General features: G+C 38.6%; 3 protein-coding genes across 6 annotated transcripts in view; 1 reads left to right on the top strand and 2 right to left on the bottom strand.

The window, feature by feature from the left end:
* The window catches only part of rnf111 (ring finger protein 111), an 85,045-nt gene extending 82,287 nt beyond the window's left edge, over positions 1-2,758 (bottom strand). For all 4 annotated transcript variants that reach the window (XM_016502079.1, XM_016502077.1, XM_016502078.1 and 1 more), the window contains exon 1: positions 2,345-2,758. The gene's annotated coding sequence lies outside the window, so the exon portion shown is untranslated. The remainder of the gene's footprint in view (positions 1-2,344) is intronic.
* Positions 2,759-4,282: 1,524 nt separating this feature from the next.
* On the top strand, positions 4,283-7,171 carry LOC107700435 (G2/mitotic-specific cyclin-B2-like). The gene is made up of 8 exons (XM_016502080.1): positions 4,283-4,440; positions 4,602-4,724; positions 4,809-5,066; positions 5,142-5,300; positions 6,186-6,422; positions 6,518-6,658; positions 6,741-6,851; positions 6,927-7,171. Exons 1-8 carry the CDS (start codon positions 4,423-4,425, stop codon positions 7,035-7,037), a joined length of 1,158 nt encoding a protein of 385 aa, XP_016357566.1. The 5' UTR covers positions 4,283-4,422; the 3' UTR covers positions 7,038-7,171.
* The window catches only part of LOC107700359 (unconventional myosin-Ie-like), a 45,898-nt gene continuing 33,144 nt past the window's right edge, over positions 7,044-19,797 (bottom strand). The window contains exons 19-31 of the mRNA XM_016501986.1: positions 18,437-18,535; positions 17,660-17,804; positions 14,945-15,059; positions 13,747-13,916; positions 13,484-13,629; positions 12,554-12,700; positions 11,702-11,859; positions 11,518-11,607; positions 11,296-11,420; positions 11,095-11,263; positions 10,801-11,014; positions 9,302-9,471; positions 7,044-9,202 (exon numbers count right to left, since the gene is read on the bottom strand). Of these exons, the coding sequence (XP_016357472.1) occupies positions 9,126-9,202; positions 9,302-9,471; positions 10,801-11,014; positions 11,095-11,263; positions 11,296-11,420; positions 11,518-11,607; positions 11,702-11,859; positions 12,554-12,700; positions 13,484-13,629; positions 13,747-13,916; positions 14,945-15,059; positions 17,660-17,804; positions 18,437-18,535 (1,825 nt within the window). The 3' untranslated portion in view covers positions 7,044-9,125. The remainder of the gene's footprint in view (positions 9,203-9,301; positions 9,472-10,800; positions 11,015-11,094; positions 11,264-11,295; positions 11,421-11,517; positions 11,608-11,701; positions 11,860-12,553; positions 12,701-13,483; positions 13,630-13,746; positions 13,917-14,944; positions 15,060-17,659; positions 17,805-18,436; positions 18,536-19,797) is intronic.

A 19,797-nucleotide genomic window follows, 5' to 3' on the forward strand; every position in this document is an offset into this window, starting at 1 on the left:
TCGCACGAATATGAATGTGGTTTTGCGCAACTCGTCAGTGAACAACGGCTCTGTGTAGTTAATGCTGCTCAATGTGAAAGCACGCAGGTGATGGAGATTTACCGCTGATGCGCATTAAATGATGCGCAAGATGCGCATTAAATATCGCATGCGATTTATCATGCAGCCCTAAATATAATGAAAAACATCCTTGACAACACACATAAATAGACAATTTGTGGTTAATTTCTGACTAAAATATGAAGCCAGTGTAATCTTACCGAACCAAAACAATTGTAAATATTCAGCTGTACATATTTCCACAGGGGAAGTAAAACCTGCTGTTTTATTACATGCTGAACTTCCCATTAAAAGCCCTGCATCATTAATTTCAATTATTCAACAATTTGAAAGAATTAACTAAAATATATCATCCAAACCACTGTGACAGTCGTTTCCTAAATGTTACTCAAGACCATGAGTAAATATCCAACCAGAGATCAAGCCCAGATATCAATACATTAACAAGCCTAAAAACACAGTATTCCTTCACCAGGCATGACGTCTTATGTTGGAGAGCTGAAACACTTATTAATACATACAAATTAATCCTTTATAGAGGCAGATGACATTATCTTTTAAAGGGGTCATATGATGTTGCTAAAAAGAACATTATTTTGTGTATTTGGTGTAATGAAATGTGTTTATATGTCTGCATTTGTGATCGGAGAAATGACAAACAACAAGCACAAAAGCGAGTTTTGAGCAGTGTAGAGTAACACTGCTCAAAACTCGCTTTTGAATCATCAGTGGCAAATCCTTAAAATGAAAACGTACGTACAGTCTTTGAGTCAGAACAGCCGGCATTGTGGTCTACTCTTCCAGGATCAAGAAACAGTCCTCCATAAAATGCGCTGCACACATCTGAATATTTGGGTTGAACTGTTCTGGAACAGTGTTGTAAATACCACTGATTTGTAGTCGTGTCCTCTTTTGGAAGACCAAACAAAGTAATTTCGCTTTCACAACGAAAAACACAGCGGCCTAGCGTGAGGGGAAGCCCCAGCTTAGCGTGAGCTGAGGCCGGGCTAGAGTGAGCTGAGGCGGCGGGGTCGAGAACGGCGCGCCCGGCGGATCCGACGAATGAGCGGCAACCACATGTGACGGACCCCGGGCTGGATTCCGCTTTGTCCACGGTGAAAGTTGATGTATTCCCTCAGCGACCAGCACGGATCAGCTCCAGGCATGGCGAAGCGGATATCGTCCTCTTTTGGAAGTCTGAACAAAGTAGTTTCGCTTTCACAACGAAACACACAGCACCTTCACGACATGGCAGCTGCGGCAACAACAATACTACAGCGAGAATAAAAGTTACGCCTTCTTTCTTTGCGTGAACATTTGGGCGGCGTTATGCAAATCTTCCCACATAGTGAGGTAGATATGTGGGGGCGTGTTAGAACGAGCCGTTTTAGGTAGGTGTGGCTGACTCTGAACTTTTATAAATAATATCTCTTTGGATTTGAGACTTTAGTCTTTGCAACTTTACAGATCTTCTTTATGCACCAAGAGCTTGAAACACTCCAAAGAGAAAGGAAAAATGTTAAATCGCATCATATGACCCCTTTAAGACAAATGGCATAGTATTTTCATATGTGGATGAAATATGAAGATAACTGCAACTGGGAGCAAAAGAAGTAACACTGCCTCTTATTTGTAAGGGTTTATTTTTCCAAACAGATGATGGAAGAGCACCGTGAAAGAGAAGATGCTGTGGAAAAAACACTGTGCAGTAGTTTGAGCCATGGTGACATTAATAATCCAGTCTCTTTTATTTCAGATGTCACTGATTTATGGGAGTCAACACCACATATGCCATACTCACAGAGGGGGCACATTGAAAATGTTATTGGAAATCCAAAGGCTGGAATCTGATCCAGCTGGCTGTTCAAGAAAGCAAGAGCTGCTGACCAATTCCCTCTCAAAATGATGAGGCCAGCTTTCCCATTTCCAATCAAATAACAACATCTGCTTCGATAAAATGTCATAAATCACAACACAAAGACAACGAGGGGTTTGATAAACAACAGAAAAGGAAAAGCACCGATGGCATGTGGATGTTGTCGTTCTCACCTTCATCAACAGAGCTAGACATTATAAAACATTCTAAAATAAACATGTTAGACACGGTTAAGCGATAGTGACAGTTCATGTTGTGTATCAGTAGCCCATTGGGCCTGGATGTGCTGGGACAAACACACTCTACTGAAACTGCTAGCGGCGGGCTATTAGCCTCTTCAGTTAGTCAAACAATGGCTTTTACCAACTGAAATGTAGCGTTAAAACGAACATAAACAGCACCACTTACCTCTATACACGTCGGAAAACTATCCCTCTAGGACTTAAGCCCCTTTCCAGGGAACAATTTTCGTCGACAGAAGTAGAAAAGTATTGGGGAAGCGAATGAACGTCAGCGGAGGATTGTGTGAAACTGACAGTCACACAAACCCGAGAGGGAGGGAGTGAGGAGAGAGAGGCCCAGCGCTTTAGCCTCCCCGCTAACTGACGGATATTTCGACGATTGCGCATTAAATATATGAGGATACGCGCGCGAGTTACAATATCACACGTTAAGCGTCACGGCGAGCTAAACATACGGAGAGGACATTTTATTTAACAGTCAAATGTGGCACGAATTCCTCCCCGTTTGCCCTCGGGTGCGAGTTCCCACTCGTCCATTAGAGCGCTGCTATGTGTGTATGTGTATGTGAACGGCGCTGCTGCTGCGCGCGAGCGAGCGTTTCGACATTTTACGACATTCTCCCATCCTTGACGACTCTCGAGGACCACAACATTACCTAAAGGCTAGTTGAAATTTAGATCGTGAATAACCCATGAATGATCATAATCGCTGACTACTGACTCTTGTAAATCTATATAGATTTTAGTGCGATTTGTGAGTCTTGACTGTTGTACGTTACTGTGTTGTATTAGGTAGTTGGTCGCCTCATGCTCTCTAGTGGCAGAATGTGGCAGCACTACTGAGCTATATATTCTCTATTATAGATCAGTGGGCAGCACTCATGTACATATGATGCAGCTACATAAACTAAAGGCCCTTGTCTGTTTTTATGGGTTTGTCGTTATAATTTTCTTACAAACAACACTACACAGAGTTACCCTTTCTGTTAAAAGCAATGTTAACGTTTTTAATAGTGTTATTGGTCCAATGATGAGGTGCCGATTTTTATTTATTTTTAAACCCTTAAACCGTGGGGATAATTTGTGTACGCTTTTCTCAGTAATTTACTATTAAATTCCCCATACGTTACCATTAACTATTATTATTCTGTATTTCAATGTTTCCAATCTTTTGAATCCGCTCACCCAAGATTCGTTCAGTGCATAGAGGTTCAGTGTCTATTTCTGAAGGTTAGGCCAGTAGGGGGGCGTCAAGTGAATATTTCTGTGTGCTCTGAACCGAGTCAACATTTTGGAACGAGTTGTGTACGAATCTACCAGAGAGAAGAAAAAAAAAACTAATATCAGAATGTATAACCACTTTTGATATCATCATCATCATTATGATTATGATTATTATTACAAATACAGATTCAGTACATTTTTGCTGTACATAAACGCAAATTATAAGCTACGAAATTTCTACTGTAAGTTTTTTTAGTAGACTGTAATTATGTAATGTCTATAATGTATATGAAGAAACAACTCTCAATGTTTAACTCCATATAAATGTTTTTCTCTGGCTTTTGTTTTATTTATTTATTATTTAACCAACAACCTTGTTAAAATGCGGTTGTTCTATACTTGTTGGAATTATGAAAATAATTTAATTCACAGCAGATTTCAATCTTATTATCTTAAAATTTCTGCATCCACAAATTTACAAGACTCCAGAAATAATGTTAAAGCATCATATACGCTTTCCTTCATGATGCCAACTACTTAGCCTGACCTTCAAATATGTTTAAATGCCGGTGTTCTGACGATTTGTGCACCTGGACACACCAAGCCGACTTCAAAGAACTAGCAGCGAATACAGTGCCAACCACTAATATTGGCATATTATATCTATATCGTTTATCTATTTGATCTTTCATTCAAAAAATTCTAACCTATCATTGAAGTTAAACAATGGAGTATGTTCAGTGCCGTGTTTTGCAGAGCTACACGTGAAACCGGAGATGAAGAATGACTGACAAGCGTCCCTTTCGTTTTTAACCAATCGAAGTCGAGTAGTCCCCCGAGGCAGTGGCCAATCAGAAAGAGCGGAGTGGTATTTGAATCACCAGCAGGCCCTTTGTATTTTACGGTTTGTTTTGAGTTGAGTTGAGTTGGACAGGGAACACTAAGCGAAGCTAAACGGTCCTTTTTTCAAGTTTTTAAGGTTTTATTTAAGCAAGGGCCCTCACAATTAGCGTATTCGCCATGGAAATTCACGCTTTGGTGAGTATTTGATGTAGAAACATGTTTTTGATTGATCTGATAAAGTCTTGATATGTGTAGCGTCAAAACCGCTTCAAGTTCGCTGGCTTAAGTTGCTAAGAGTGGTGTTGAAATGGCTTTTAGGAAGATTCCTTGAGTTTTAATTTCCTTTTCCCGTACAGCGCAATGCAAACAACCTTGTTTTTATCGGTGGCAAAGGCGGCCCTGTAAACGGCGCAGCGAAGAGGGCCGTGTTTGGCGAACTGTCCAACTTTAACGTTATCCACAAACCAGTTCAGAATAAGGTGCGTGTCTTTATTTACCACCATGCAACGTGTGCATTTGAACAGCATGTTGTTACATATTACTCTTTCCTCTCTGCTTTTCAGAAGGTTCAACCCGTGCTGCCTGTAAAACCAATTGCTGTTGTGCAACCCAAACGTGCCCAGGTACAGCACGAGATCCCCCAGCCTGCCCCAGCGTTGCCCCCTGCTCAAGCTGATGTGAGCATGAAGGAAGAGGAACTCTGTCAAGCCTTTTCCAACACTCTCTTTCCAGTCGAAGACATCGATGAAGGGGATGCTGACATGCCACAGCTGTGTCCTGAATATGTGAAGGACATCTATGCGTATCTGCGAAGGCTTGAGGTACCTTACACTTTTTAAATGTAACCTCTTTATTTGACCTTCATGCTTCCTACAGCTGCTGTCCTCTTGTTCCAGAGTAAGCAGTCTGTTCGTCCTCTTTACATGCGTGGCTATGATATCAATGGACGGATGCGCGCTCTCCTGGTTGACTGGCTGATTCAGGTGCACTCGAGATTTCAACTCCTGCAGGAAACTTTGTACATGACCGTAGCCATCCTTGATCGCTTTCTCCAGGTACAAGTTACCCAAAAGTTATTACAAAAGGAGTAGCTCTTTACAATAAGTTTCCATTTGTTAGTATTAGCTAACATGAACTAACAATAATTACAAAAAATTAGCTTCAATATTTACTGATACATTATTAATGTCAAGTTGTACCTGATAACATTTAATGTACCCATTTTAACAAACTTAAAATGAGCAGCTGCTTTCTTTTAAACAATTAAAAATATAATGAATATACTAACTGATGTTTTTGCTCATTGTTGGTTAATGCATTAACTAATGGGACCTTTTATTTTAAAGTGTTACCAGTCTTGAGGCAGTTACCTGCGTTCCTACACTGTATGTAAACTGCTATATGGATGAGGTCTTGGAATAATAATGGTTGAATTAATCCGAAAGTGACGTGACATGTGGCCAAGTATGATTACCTATACTAAGAATTAGTGCTCTGCATTTATCACATCCTAAGTGCACACACAGAGCAGTGGCCAGCCATTTATGCTGTGGTGCCCGGGGAGCAGTTGGGGGTTCGGTGCCTTGCTCAAGGGCACCTCAGTCGTGGTATTGAAGGTGGAAGAGAGCGCTGTACATTCACTCCCCCCACCTACAATTCCTGCCGGACCTGAGACTTGAACTTGCAACCTTTTGGTTAGGAGTCCGACTCTAACCATTAGGCCACGACTTCCTTCCGACTACTATAATAAGCATTATAGTATTACAGATACTTTGTCTGGGTTTGATGTTAATTTGTATGAGGTACAGTACCAATCTACAGTATACCAGCATTTATTTGGCAACACAGTAGCATGCATGTCTTAATGTAAAGGTTTTTATTTTTTTTAAATGGAAAGTGTTGGAGCCCTGAGTTAAACAATTTTTTTCTTTCCCTTTCAGGTCCAGCCTGTGACCCGTAAGAAGCTCCAGCTAGTGGGTGTTACCGCAATGCTGATTGCTTGTAAATACGAGGAAATGTATGTGCCGATGGTTGGGGACTTTGCCTACATTGTGGACGATGCCTTCACAAAAGCCCAGATCCGAGAGATGGAGATTCTGATTCTCAGTGAGCTGAACTTTAAACTCGGACGTCCTCTGCCCCTGCACTTTCTGCGGAGGGCTTCAAAAGCTGGGAATGTAAGTTCAGGTTTTATGATCCTGATTTGGTTTGGCAGACTTGTTAGAGCTTCAGATGTTGAGACATCTTTGCCTTTTTTACGTCTACTTTTTAGGCGGATGCTGAGAAACATACACTGGCAAAATATTTCCTTGAACTGACACTACTTGACTATGACATGGTCCACTTTAACCCTTCTGAGACTGCAGCTGCTGCTCTGTGCCTCTCTCAGCTTGTGCTTGATGGCCAAAAATGGGTAATTTTTTCTTTGTGTTGTAATGTCTTCCATATCTTCCCACCCCTCCATCAATTTATCTCTTAATTTGTTCCTGTTCCAGTCGCCAACCCAGCAACACTACTCTACCTATGATGAGGCCCACCTGAAGCCTATCATGCAGCATATTGCCAAAAATGTGGTTCTGGTCAATGAAGGGCTCACAAAGCATGTGGTATGCACTTTATTAGTCACTTGTGCATGGGGGTTTAGTTCTACTAAATGCTCTGATGTGGTCCTTCTCTTACAGACAGTGAGAAAGAAATACTCCAGCAGTAGGCTCATGAAGATCAGCCTTCTTCCACAGTTGAAGTCGTCATTTGTGAAGGATCTGGCTGCTCCTCTGCTGTCCAGATCTTGAGAATTGTGTTGGAATGGACACTAAAACCTGCACTTTATTTTGTTTCAGCCATTTTGGGAGATGGACTGCTGCTTTTTAAACTAATGTACATATTCTTGGATCGTCTGTATAAATAAACATTTGTTTCTACTTTTTATAAAGATTACATTTTTAAACTGAGGGTTTAAATTGGTTTTTACTGTTATAAACTTGCTGGAGCTGTGTTTTTGCTTTACCTCTTATTGGGCAAATTGAAGCCGGAATCCATTAAATTCCAAAGATTTAATACCACTTTCTGGCTTGTGTGTTGATACTGACAGTGACATGTTAGTCTTGTTGAACTAAAGACCCAAAGTCTTTTCACCTGCTGTCAATATTGCACGTGTGCTTTTAATAACCTTCAGTTTAATTCCAAAAGGACAAGCTTTCAATGCATTGGGTCTCATTCACTAATTATTGAAATACGAGTTAAGGCGAAGTATCTGTAACATTTCATCGTCACATTTATGAGGCCATAATTGTGACTAAGGAAATGTGATTTTTTAGCATATATATGGTTTCAATTATTCCTACGTTTTATATCAATTTTAGTATGAAAGCTATTGAATCATTTGTGAATGTTAATTTCACATACAAATTTTTCTATGCATGGTTAGTGAACAAGACTGATTTTCTATGGTCCAGTGGGCATCTATTAAACCAATAATTATACTTCTTAAACAGTTCATCAACTTCACCTGCATTCTAAAATGGTCTGAGATTGATGTAAAATGCCAGCAATATCTATGTAAACTTTACAGTGAAAGTATTCACAAATTAAGAATAAAATTCATCTTAACTGCACTTTTCTAACTTTCAGTTACTAATATGTATTTCCAAAATACTTGAATGTTAAGTCACCATAAATAACTTGAAGTTAGGATAACCTCTAACTTTTAAGTACCCAAAATTAAGATGTTTAACTAATTTATTGGGTGTCCCCCAAATAAAATTCCAGATGGAAGTAACATTTATAATGATTGTCTAATCCAGTTCACTTTAAATGTATCATAAAATGAAATGAGGGTAAGATGTACCAGAATAAAATTTTGAATTTGTTGTATTAGACGAGGCAGCCTCATCAGTACAATAGTATACAATCAGACACCACCTGTCACTTTATTCTTAAGAATAAAAAATATATTCTTAAGAAAGTATATGGGAACTTCCCCTATAACATTTTTTTCAAGAATTGTACTTAAGAACATTATGAATTGATCTTGAGAACCACCTTAAGAAGATTTTCATGGATCCAGCCTCTGATTCTTCACTGACTAGCACCTTGGCGAATGTTGGTGTGGATGATCTGACCACTACATTTGTATGATATCATACTTATAAAACGTTTCATAACTATACAGTAATAATGTGCTGATTATGTCTTTGATGCATGGAAATACCACTGTAGTTTAAATTTAGACAGTTTTAACTGTTTGCATCTTTTGCACAATGACACATTCGGCATTGTTCTGAGATGATGAACTTCAAAAGCATACAAACCATGGTTTTCAAGAGCCATAGTGCATTTTTTACATTAGGGTTTCTCTTAACAAGATGAAAGGGAATAACATGTAAAATGGTCCTTAGCAGCAAAACATTCCCCACTAAAACCATTGATTTAGACATGACTTCAAGAAATTGGAGAAAAAAATTAAAATAAAATAAAAATGATGAACAGCAGGTGACTCTAAAAGGCCTGTTCCCACATAAAATGGCTACTTCATCTCTTCAAGTGAATTAAGATCACCTTAAATATCAATGACAGATGAACAAACCACATCAGAAATAAACTGCAGAATGCTATAATATAAATACAATAAATAGTTTTGATCAGTGCTCACAGGGACAGTTCAGTATTCAGTGCCCTGGAGAAGTTTCGTGTCCAACCGACCGGCGTCTGCCCACATGGCCTCAAGTGACACCAGAACACAGAGCTTATGAGGAGTTTGACCACAGCCACGGCACACCTCGCTCCTTCCTTCATTATCTCAGTTTTCCCTCCTTTTTTGTCCTTCATCTAACAAGTCCGCTGAGGTTCAAGTCTGGTCCCCTCATTAACGGCAGAAGAGCTTAGATCTTAGTCACGTAGTTGTTTGGGAAAAGGCCTTGTTTACCTCTCAACCTCCCTGTCCACCATCCAGAGGCATCTAGACATAAACAAATAATGGGCAGATATCATAATTACTACGTTCTGCCACAATAAAAACATTTGTATTACGTAAAACAAGCATTTTGTACCCTCTCACCTTCCTTACTGATGTCAATGATGTCATCTGCGTTGAAACTGAGCTCATCTGTGTCTTGGGCATCGTAGGCATAAAGAGCTTTACACTGAGGCACCTGGGGCTTCGGCTTGGGGGCTGGTTTGGGACGGCCACCTCCTGGAGTGGGCCTGTTTGTGGACTGTCTGTGGGCCCTAGGAGAAAAGCACAGAGGACATGAACTGATGGAGTTGCATGTGATGTTTCTAAAATTGCAGCAACCACAGGGACATGCTTCTACGAGTGAAGGTAAGTGTGAAGTCAACTAGGCTCTTAAAGCACCGTATAGCTGCTGTTGAGAGGGTTAGCCGTCTGATTTTGTGGTGTTAGTTCATGTGTTACCCACTAGGTGGCGATTCACATTTATTCATCGTGTCAAAAGTCTTCCAAATAGACTTCATTCAGTTGATCCTCCACTGTACTTTTAAGCCCAGAATTATTTTTTTCAGCTGTTGCGATTAAAGGTAATTTGTTAGCCCTTCAGCCTTCATGATGCGTCGGCCCTCATCATGACTACAACAGGGAAAATGTTAGAAAATGCCCAACCCAAAGTCCTTAACCTTGTTGAAGTTCAAGGAAAAAACAGTCTCTCATATAATTAGATATTCACAATCTGAACTCTATTCAATAACACTGAATAACTACGTTCAAAAGTTTAGGACAAGTAAGTTTTTTTTTGTTTTTTTTTTAGAAATTAATATTTCTATTTAGCAAGGACACATTAAATTGATCAAAAGTGACAGTAAAGACTGTCATTGCAGACTGTGCATTGTTACAAAGAAACTCTATTTTAATAAAATGCTGTTCTTTAATCATGGTTTCCACAAAAATATTAAACATCAAAACTGTTTTCAACACTGATGATAATAATAAATGCTTCTTGAACACCATATCAGCATATTTTGTGACACTGAAGACTGGAGTAATGGCCATCAAAGCAATAAATTACATTTTAAAATATTTTCAAATAGAACAAAGAGCTTCGTTCTATTTGAAAATATTTTAAAATGTAATTTTAAAGTGTAATAATATTTCACAGTTTTGCTGTTTTTATTTTATTTTTGATCAAATAAATGCAGCATTGGAGAGCATATTCAAAATATTTCCACCGCTAAACTTCTGAACAGTAGTGTAAAACAAACTTGAATTTATCAAATGTGATAAGGAAATGGAAATCCAAAATAAGACTGAGAGGATGCAATGGTTTATTTGAAGTTGGGCATCTCTGGTTTTGATTGCTATTCCACAATCACTGAACCACAACCACTGCCACCTAACAGAAACTACACACATGCTCAGACTCACATTCCTCCATTGTCAGATGGTTGTCGATTTCTGCTACAGTAAAGAGATACATGCATGTTAACTTGAAATGCAGATCACTGTTTTGTTTGCATGGATAATGTCTGGTGATGAGCTCCAGTTATCTATATCATTTCAAGTGTGTGTGTGTGTGTGTGTGTGTGTGTATGCTGTGCTCTCACCCTGCGGCCCCTTGGTCTGGTACTTTGAGGAAATCCAGGTTGGTTTGCTGGGGTGCCTGTCTCCTGCCTCTGTCCTTGAGCTGACTGACATTAGTAGGCAAGAAGGGATGGGCCGTGTTTTCAGATGTCGGCCTCCGATTGCTGTGATGTTGCGAGTTTCTCTGATTGGCCGCGTGATTTGCATTCTTCAGCCCTCCGTTCTGGTGAGCAATTGCTGAGGAACATACAAGCTTAAGATCTTCTGAACAAATGCATATTGACTGAGATAATGAGAAGATTAGGAAAGTAATGTACCTGGAGGCCCGGGTGCGACTCGTGTTGGGGTGTGGTGATGCGTCCTGGACATGCTGGGACGGCTTTGAGTGATGCCCTTCTTAGTAGGACCTGAATGATTGAATTTGGGTGTATGAGGTCTTGCATGGATGACGAATAGCACTGAATGACACACAACACGAGTGATCACTCACGTGAGTTTTTGGGCAAACCCGGTCCGACATTAGTAGGCAGGAACGGACGAGCCATGTTTCCAGGTGTCGGCCTCTGATTGCTGTGATGTTGCGAATTTCTCTGATTGACAGCATGATTTGCGTTCTTCAGACCTCCATTCTGGTGAGCAACTGCTGGGAAACACACAAGCTTAAGAACTTTTTCAACAAATGCGTATTGATTGAGGTAATGAGAAGATTAGGAAAGTCAATGTCAGAGGTCTTAATGTACCTGGAGGGCCGGGTGCGACTCGTGTTGGGGTGTGGTGATGCGTCCTGGACATGCTGGGACGGCTTTGAGTGATGCCCTTCTTAGTAGGACCTGAATGATTGAATTTGGGTGCATGAGATCTTGTATGAATAACAAATAACATTAATTTAAATGATATTACATGATTTTTTGAGTCATCACTCACGTGAATTTTTGGGCAAACCCGGTCCAATGCTGACCTGCAGCATTTTGTTTGAGGGTCTCAGCCCAGCTACATCCCCTTGACCTTGGATGAACTGCACTTGTCTGGACCCTCCGGCATTCCAGGGTCCCCAACCTTCTTTTTTCAGTTTCATTTCAAGCCTGCAGGTCCAATCACAGTCATTCATTAGTGTACAGTGGCTGGCCGCAACAAGTATTTGGACACTTGAGCTATTTAAAAATGCTAGAATGTCATTGCATTAAATAATAAAATATTAAAGTAAATGTTGTTTATTAAAACACAAATAATTGAAAAATTAAAATGGAAAAGAAGCAACTGAAACAAAAAGAAACAATAATTTCACAAAACGAAATGTATTAGGTATTTACACTACCATTAAACGTTTGGAGTCGGTAAGATTATTTAAAAAAAAAAAAGTATACTTTTATTCAGCAAGTATGAATTAAATTGATCAAAAGTGACAGTAAAGGCATTTAGAATGTAACAAAAGATTTCCATAAATGCTGTTCTTTTGAATTTTCCATTCATCAAGGAATGTGAAAATGCACCTTTACCATCAGGAATAAGTAACATTTTAAAATATATATTAAAAAAATGGAAAATGGCCCATTTAAATTGTAATATTATTTCACAATATTAGTGTTTTGACTGCATTTTTTATCAAATAAATACAGCCTTGGTGAGCATAAGAGACAAAAAACAAACATGTATTTAGACACTTTTAGTCCAAAAAAAAAAAAGAATCTTATGTCTTCATCTTTTCACTTCTTAATTCATTCTAAAGTCATGGCTTTGCTATAACCGTAGCTACATGTGAAATATATTTCAACCTACGTGGTGCTAAATTTGAGAGGTAGCTTTTTCTGTGTTCTCTCTTCGTATCGGCGTGCCAGTAAACTGATGAACTCCGTCTTGAATACACACTCCAGCAGGCTGTCATACTCCTCCTCGTGCAGGATCATGAAGTCATCCTGCATTGTGCTGTAGGGGAGATAAATGTCTTTTAAAGACCTGCAATATCCACATTTGTTTGATCATTCAACATGAGAACAGTCTTTTATTTCAGGTTACACGTGTTGAGGCACTTTTGGGGGTTTCCATAGACACACAGGATGTCGGGGTCACAAAAAAAGCCAATGATACGGTGACTGTTAAAGTTTCCATGTCTGGGACACATACAGAGATGCCCTGCTTCACCCAATAAACTTAAGTCCTTTCTAATGAGTTTTTTACAAGGTGTACTCTCCCTTCCTAGCAACACCTGGTTCACATTATTGACAACCCCCAACTCCAAAACCAAAATATGCAAGGTTGTGGGGGGCTGGTACCTCATCCTTGGTCCTTATTTTTTAGGTCAGTAATCTAGGTTCCTTTGAGAGAGTACTGGATGTTTGATCATTTCCAGGGAACGCTAAAAAAACCCGATACATTTTTTTAAGAGACCGAAGTTTTGTATATCACAGACCTCGATTCAACATGTGTTAAGTAACACAGCGCATACGACGGCTCTAACAACCAGACTGGGCCTTTGATGTCTCAACGCCTATAACTCTGCAGATGGTTATGCAAGGCATTTTGGGACTGCATTCAGGCTCTGTTTTACATATGGGAGGGAAGTTGCAGCCATTTGGCTCCTTGTGGCCTAATATACAGATTTTTACAGTTCCTATTCAAATGACTGAAAATGTATGCCGTTTTACCTGAAGTTTTGTTGTAACTTGCTATAACCTTAGATGAACTGACTGAGCTTGTGCGCTGACGTACCTTAAAGAAACAGCCATTATCTTCTCTACGTCAATTTTGCGCTTCAGGACCTCTTTCACCATCCCTTTCTCCGGTCCCTGCTTCACTTTTTCTCTTCCAATCAGGTAGACGGATTTAGGGGTGAGGATCAGGTCTCTCTTGATGCTCTGAAGAGAAAAATACAGTTTTAGTCACCTATACATGCATATAAATGCTACATGTCAGCTTGGCAAAATTTGACAAATTTTTCCATAGAATCTGTGTGCTAATTTTGGTAAGCTCACCTTAAACCGCCTGTCGAATTTGTTGACTTTGTCTGCAAAATCGATCTTCTCCCTCTTCCCCACAAACTGCCTGAGCTCAGGCCGGTCATCCATACCTAGGTAATCACCCACAAAGTTCCTGTTCAAGCTGTGCCTTCTTCTCTCCTTCCTGTTCAGCAGCAGATCAGAGGCTGGATGTGGATAGAATCAATGTTCAGTGTTATTTTCAAAAAGCTTTACTTCTTATGCCATTTACAAAAAAATGAGACATCGGGAGAGTATGCTTGAAAATAAATATGAGATGTGATGTGTGAAGAAAACAAGAAAAATAGTAAAAAAAATAAATAAAAGTAAACGTCACTTGTGAATGGAATTTTTTGAGCATCATTTCCAATCAAGCTGCAATTTTGTCAAATGATACAAAAAACTGAAAATAATTAAATGTATGTGATATAAAATGTTAGCTATAAAATGAGCAGAATAAGTCATTTTATTGCAAAAATGTTTAAAAATGTAATTCAGCTTTGTTTCATGTATACTACTGTTCAGTCGGTAAGAATTTTTTGATAATTTTTGAAAGATGTCTCACCAATGCTGCATTTATTTGATAAAAATACAGTAAAAAAGTAATATTGTGAAATATTATTACATTTTAAATTAAATATTTTCTATTTTAATATATTTAAACATTTAAAAATTTAATTTTCAGCAGCCTAGTCTTCAATGTCACATGATCCTACACAAATTTGATTCTAAAACGACACATTTATTTATTTATTTTGAACAAAGGTATAATACTTTTAATAATAATACTTTTGAATGAACCCAAACTTTTGCATGAAGTTTATGTCCGCAATTAGATATTGTTAATAGCTATTAAATACTTGTGACAGTTTGAAAAGTGTTTTAATAAAGTGTTTTTATTCTAAAATTGGCCTGAAAGGGTGCATAGATGAACAAACACCCAAACAAGGTGGAAAGCGGTTTTTGTCTTTGTGTGTCTATTATTACTTTTAAATATAATGACAATAATTCAGCTGAAAGCAGCAGTTGAGGTCAGACTTCAAAGATATACAGGGGAAAATCACTCAATTCCTCTTTTAACTGTGACACATTCTACAATGTTCTACTATCTCATAATGTGTTTGTCTTTGTATGCGGCTGCTTGTATGTAAAATCTTAACCTCGCTCAAACAACTCATCTGAAGGTTGAACTCACCCTCCTCTCTCATCTGAACATATTTTTTGCGTGCACAATATTTCCTCCAGGCCGTCTGAATGGCTCTGGCATAACCATCAAATTTGCGCTCTCTCGTCTCCTCCAGCAGGAAGAGCTGTGAACAGAATATAATGCAGGCTGTGAAAATTAATCAATAAAAAGGGCTCACAAATTCAGCAGGTATCAGTTTGAATCAGTCAAACGAATTATAAGCTGAATCCACATTGTTACAGACTTAGTGCAAATAACAATAGCGAACAGAGCTGCATAACTCTGTCCATTACACTAAAGGTCACTCTTCATTGGAGCCGTGTTAAACAGTCACATTATGACAGATAGTGGGTTCAGTCTGTCCTTGTCATACAACAGTTTCTCTCTTTCTATTTCAGTTTTCGTATTTCTCTTTCTCAGTAAGCAGGTGTTCAGAGTGTCCTGTGGTCATCCCATAAGGCTTTGAGCACTGTGCAGCTCCACTGTGCTTCCTGTATGTCCTCAGAACACACTGTCACAGCTCTGCTGCACTGTAGACTAAACATCAGATCCTATCATTATCACAAAGCACAAAGGCCTAGCACTGACTCTCTCTCACACACACACACACACACACACACACACACACACACACACACACACACACACAGCTGGCACAGGATGAGAAATTATTAGACAACACACAAAGAAATCCCTTTTTGTCTCCCACCCCACACACAAACTAACATACTTCCACAAACCTCCCACTGATAATCATTTTAGTTTTATAGCTAGCTGATAAATAGCAATTTTATACTAATTGTACTATTTTGTTTCAAACAAAAATTTATATTTCAAATAAATGAAAAATAAAACACTAAAATCAATCATTTTATATGCCCAAATATATTGTGCATCCCTACTTACAATTAACTACTTACAATAACCTGTCCTGCATGTCCATACCGTTCAAAGGTTTGGGGTCAATATATATACATATTTAAAAATATTAATAGTTATATTTAGTAAGAATGCATTCAACTGATCAAAAGTTAATACATTTATAATGTTACAAAATATTTCAATTTAAAATAAATACTGTTATTTTTCTGTTCATCAAAGTATCTTGGTTTACAAAAAAAAACAAAAAACATTAAGCAGCCCAACTGTTTTCAACTGTGAAAAAGCAGAAAAATCAGCTTTACCATCACATGAATAAATATATTCAAATAGAAAACGGCTATGTTAAATTATGAAATAATGTCATAATATTTCACAGTACCTATTACATTTTTAATGCATTTAAATCAAATAAAGCCTGGGTGAGGATAAGAAACCTTATTCAAAAGCATTAAAAAAATCTTTCCGACCCCAAACTTTGAATGGTAGTGTATGGAGGGTTTAAATGGCTTAAAATAATGTATATTGAAATAATATCACAATATCAAAATAGCAACCACATTGCAAATAACTTATTTTCTCCCCTTGTAATTTTATGGTAAAATGTGGCCTGGACATTGTTTCTTGACATTGTTGGTGAGATTCATCCCATCAGACTGTTAGGATGTCTCACACAAACACTGTAAGACTCACCTTCATCAGCTCTCAGTAGGATGAAAGAGTTCATTCTGGCAGAGCGACTACTGCACGCACACTCTCTCTCTCACTAAAGAAATTCCTGTAGTCATGAACTAATTACTCAGTGTCAGCACCTTATCTCAAGAAGGAGTTTTGTTTTGAGAGGCTGGGCAGTTCAGACCTGGGCTCTCCCATATTTAATATTACACACGCACACATAGAAAAGGCCACGTTTTAACACCTATATGACAAAGTCACACATCTCTGGATAATCTGTTGCATTCATGCTGAGCCACAGAGCCTTATTCTGTGGGTCTATGTATACGTGTGTACATCTAAATGTCAATAGTGAGATCACAGCACATCCACAAGCAGTGCTTTCATAAGCAATCCCAAAAAAAAAAGCACTGTGGAAAAAGCAAAGCTGTCTTGGACATAACAGAAGCAGCTTTACCACAGCACTGCAGTTGTGTATCAGATCCAGAGTAATGTTGACCTAACAGTGCTGACGTGGGACCGTCCCAGCGTCCCTCCTCCTTCCCTGCTGACTGCCCACTATTCATCACCACTCTGAGCTGAGCTGATGTCTGCGAGACAAAGGCTGACTTTTACACTTCACCTCTCTCCTGCCATTACAGCACAACTGAAATGTTAAATCTAGACCAAAGCAAGAAACAATGTTCTGCATGCTGCTGATAGGAAAGCTTGTGTCAGCTGTTGCTAGTGCATCTTGCAAAAGCAAAACATCAAGAGAAAAAGAGGTTTGTTTTTAAACGATAAAACTTTAGTTGAACTGTTCAATATTAAGACAAAAAGTATGTGGACACTTTCTGGCTGTCAAACCTAAGGTATGGTCACATTAGACTGTGTGCCATTCACTTTCATTCATACGTATATGTAAAAGTGGGAGAGCTGGAACGCAAACAAGTGCGCAGAAGGGTCCTATTCCAACATTTGGTGAATTCTGTCATGTGAAGACTTGGTGAAAAGATGTTTGACTAACAGAGGATCAAAATGTGCAATACTGACTCTTCAAAATGGAGCACACATTGTAATTTATATGTACTACTATTTGTTAAGATAACTTTGTATATCTTTGATAACTTTGATATCATATTCTGTTGCTGAAAATTTAAATTGAACTTGTCCAAACTTGTCAGATCTTACCGACTCAGGGGCTTTGATGAAGATTTTGGTATGTCCGAGCTGATACTGGTCTTGGTCCATGTTTACGGAGCGCAGGAGATGAAGCACACCCTGCCTCTCATCCCCGCGCCACGTCGGCCATGACTCCATCGTCAAAATGGCATATCTGAAACAGAGAGAACACGAGGAAGTTTTCATCATTTGGAGAATGAAATCATATATTTGAGTAAAGTATGCATTTTTCATTCATGCAAAAGTATAAAATGCTCAGTTGAAAGTCTTCTGAAGTGGAGCCTCGTGTAAATAAACTGTATGAACATGAAGTGTGTGTGTGCAAGATAAACACTGGCAGGGTAGGGTAAAAAAATAACTCTAAAACCAATAAGACGTTTAATATTAACACACCAAAGGATGATTCAGGTTTTAACTTTTAAGTAAAAAGTTAATAACCCAATGAAGCATGTGAAGTAATTGGTGTCATCATGGAAAAATTAGACCCTTAAACCAACACAATGACGTCTGTCGCTGCACACTGAGATGAAGAACACACACAAGAAACTGCCCAATTATTGGCCCAAAACAAAAGATGAACCAAAATTTATCAACATAAAGTGTCATAACACACATTTCAAAAATCTTTCTTCCTTGTCTTTCTGATGCTGTTTCTTGTGAAAATGTTGTGTCTTCTCACTGGATGACAAAATTGTAGCGCCAGATGTGACCATATGCTCTCATTCCATGATGTTCTATGAAGAGCTCACTGCCAGGCCTTGAGGATGAATTTTAAACTGTCTTTACCTGTTCAAAAACTTGCGGAAGACTCTTCTGTAAGCATAGCCGGCACGTCTTACTCTTATATTCTCCTTCAGACCCAGATACTCCACCTGGTGCTTCACTCTAGAGAGAGAGAGATGGAGAGGAAGCAAGGAAGGAAGGAAGGAAGGAAGGAAGGAAGGAAGGTTAATATTTACAGCAACAACTCAAAAAGCCCCTTTACAGAAATTTTTCTCAGCCTGTTGCAATTTCATAGAGAAAATATGGCATTTCTGGTGATTTCCCCTTCAGCCTTACCAAAAGAAATGACTCTATACATGCAAATCCTCTGGTGGCACATCCTGAGAATGAAGCTGAGTGCTACTTATACTGCCTAACAAGAACAATACTTACAAACCTCATAACAGGAAGACCATTAGAGTCTGAACAATACAATGCACAGGATCAGAACATTTCATTCCACGTTTCGTTCCGAAAACACTATGGCCAAAGAGGAAAAATGCAGGAAAAGTAAACAAACAAAAAAAAGGTGAAAGAACTGCCGAGACAAAGGACAACCATGCAGAGAAATAAAATCGGAATCCTTTTGTTGCTACTTTCCTTTTCAGTTTTCCATTTTTATTTACAATACCCTTCAAAAATGTAGTATTTTAGTATTTTTTTTTAATTCAACAAGGATACATTAAATTGATCAAAAGCAACAGTGAATACATTTACAATGTTGCAAAAGATTTCTATTTCAAATAAATGCTGTTCTTCTGAAATTTCTATTCATCAAATTATCCTAAAAAAAAAAAATTACGGTTTTCACAAAAATGTTAAGCAGCACAACTGTTTTGATAATAATTATAAATGATTCTTGAGCACCACTTCAGCATATTAGAATGATTTTTGAAGGATCATGTGACACTGGAGACTTGAGGAATGGCTGTTAGATTTTTCTGTTAGAACGTTTCTGTGATTTTCCCCGGAAATGTTAAAACGTATAATAAAACAAGCTCAGATGTCTCATTAAAGGTAAAAGCTACTTCGTGAGGATGTTTTGCTCTCAAAGCATTGATTTTTATTTTACTTTAACATTAATAATGGCCACTTTCACAAAATGTAATACTTTAAAGGGGTCATATGATGCGATTTCAATTTTTCAATTTTTCAAAATTTTCAATTTTTCCGGGGTCGTCACATGTGGTTGCCGCAAGCCCGCTCACTCTAGCCCTCCGGCCGTTCCTCACTCTAGCCCCCGGCCTCTGCTCACTCTAGCCCGTCGAGTGTGACGCTGTGTTTCGTTGTGAAAGCGAAACTACTTTATTTGGTCTTCCAAAAGAGGACACGACTAGAAATCAGTGATTAAGTTGTATTTACAACACTGTTCCAGAACACTTCAA

The sequence above is a fragment of the Sinocyclocheilus anshuiensis genome, unplaced genomic scaffold (genome assembly GCF_001515605.1).
Source record: "Sinocyclocheilus anshuiensis isolate Anshui unplaced genomic scaffold, SAMN03320099.WGS_v1.1 scaffold154, whole genome shotgun sequence".
In the NCBI taxonomy this organism is placed as follows: Eukaryota; Metazoa; Chordata; class Actinopteri; order Cypriniformes; family Cyprinidae; genus Sinocyclocheilus; species Sinocyclocheilus anshuiensis.

Excerpts from the sequence above, each read along its gene's own strand:
- LOC107700435 (XM_016502080.1), top strand. Across the intron at positions 6,659-6,740 it reads TGCTTGATGGCCAAAAATGG|TCGCCAACCCAGCAACACTA; the intron begins GTAATTTTTTCT and ends TTCCTGTTCCAG. Across the intron at positions 6,852-6,926 it reads AAGGGCTCACAAAGCATGTG|ACAGTGAGAAAGAAATACTC; the intron begins GTATGCACTTTA and ends CTTCTCTTACAG.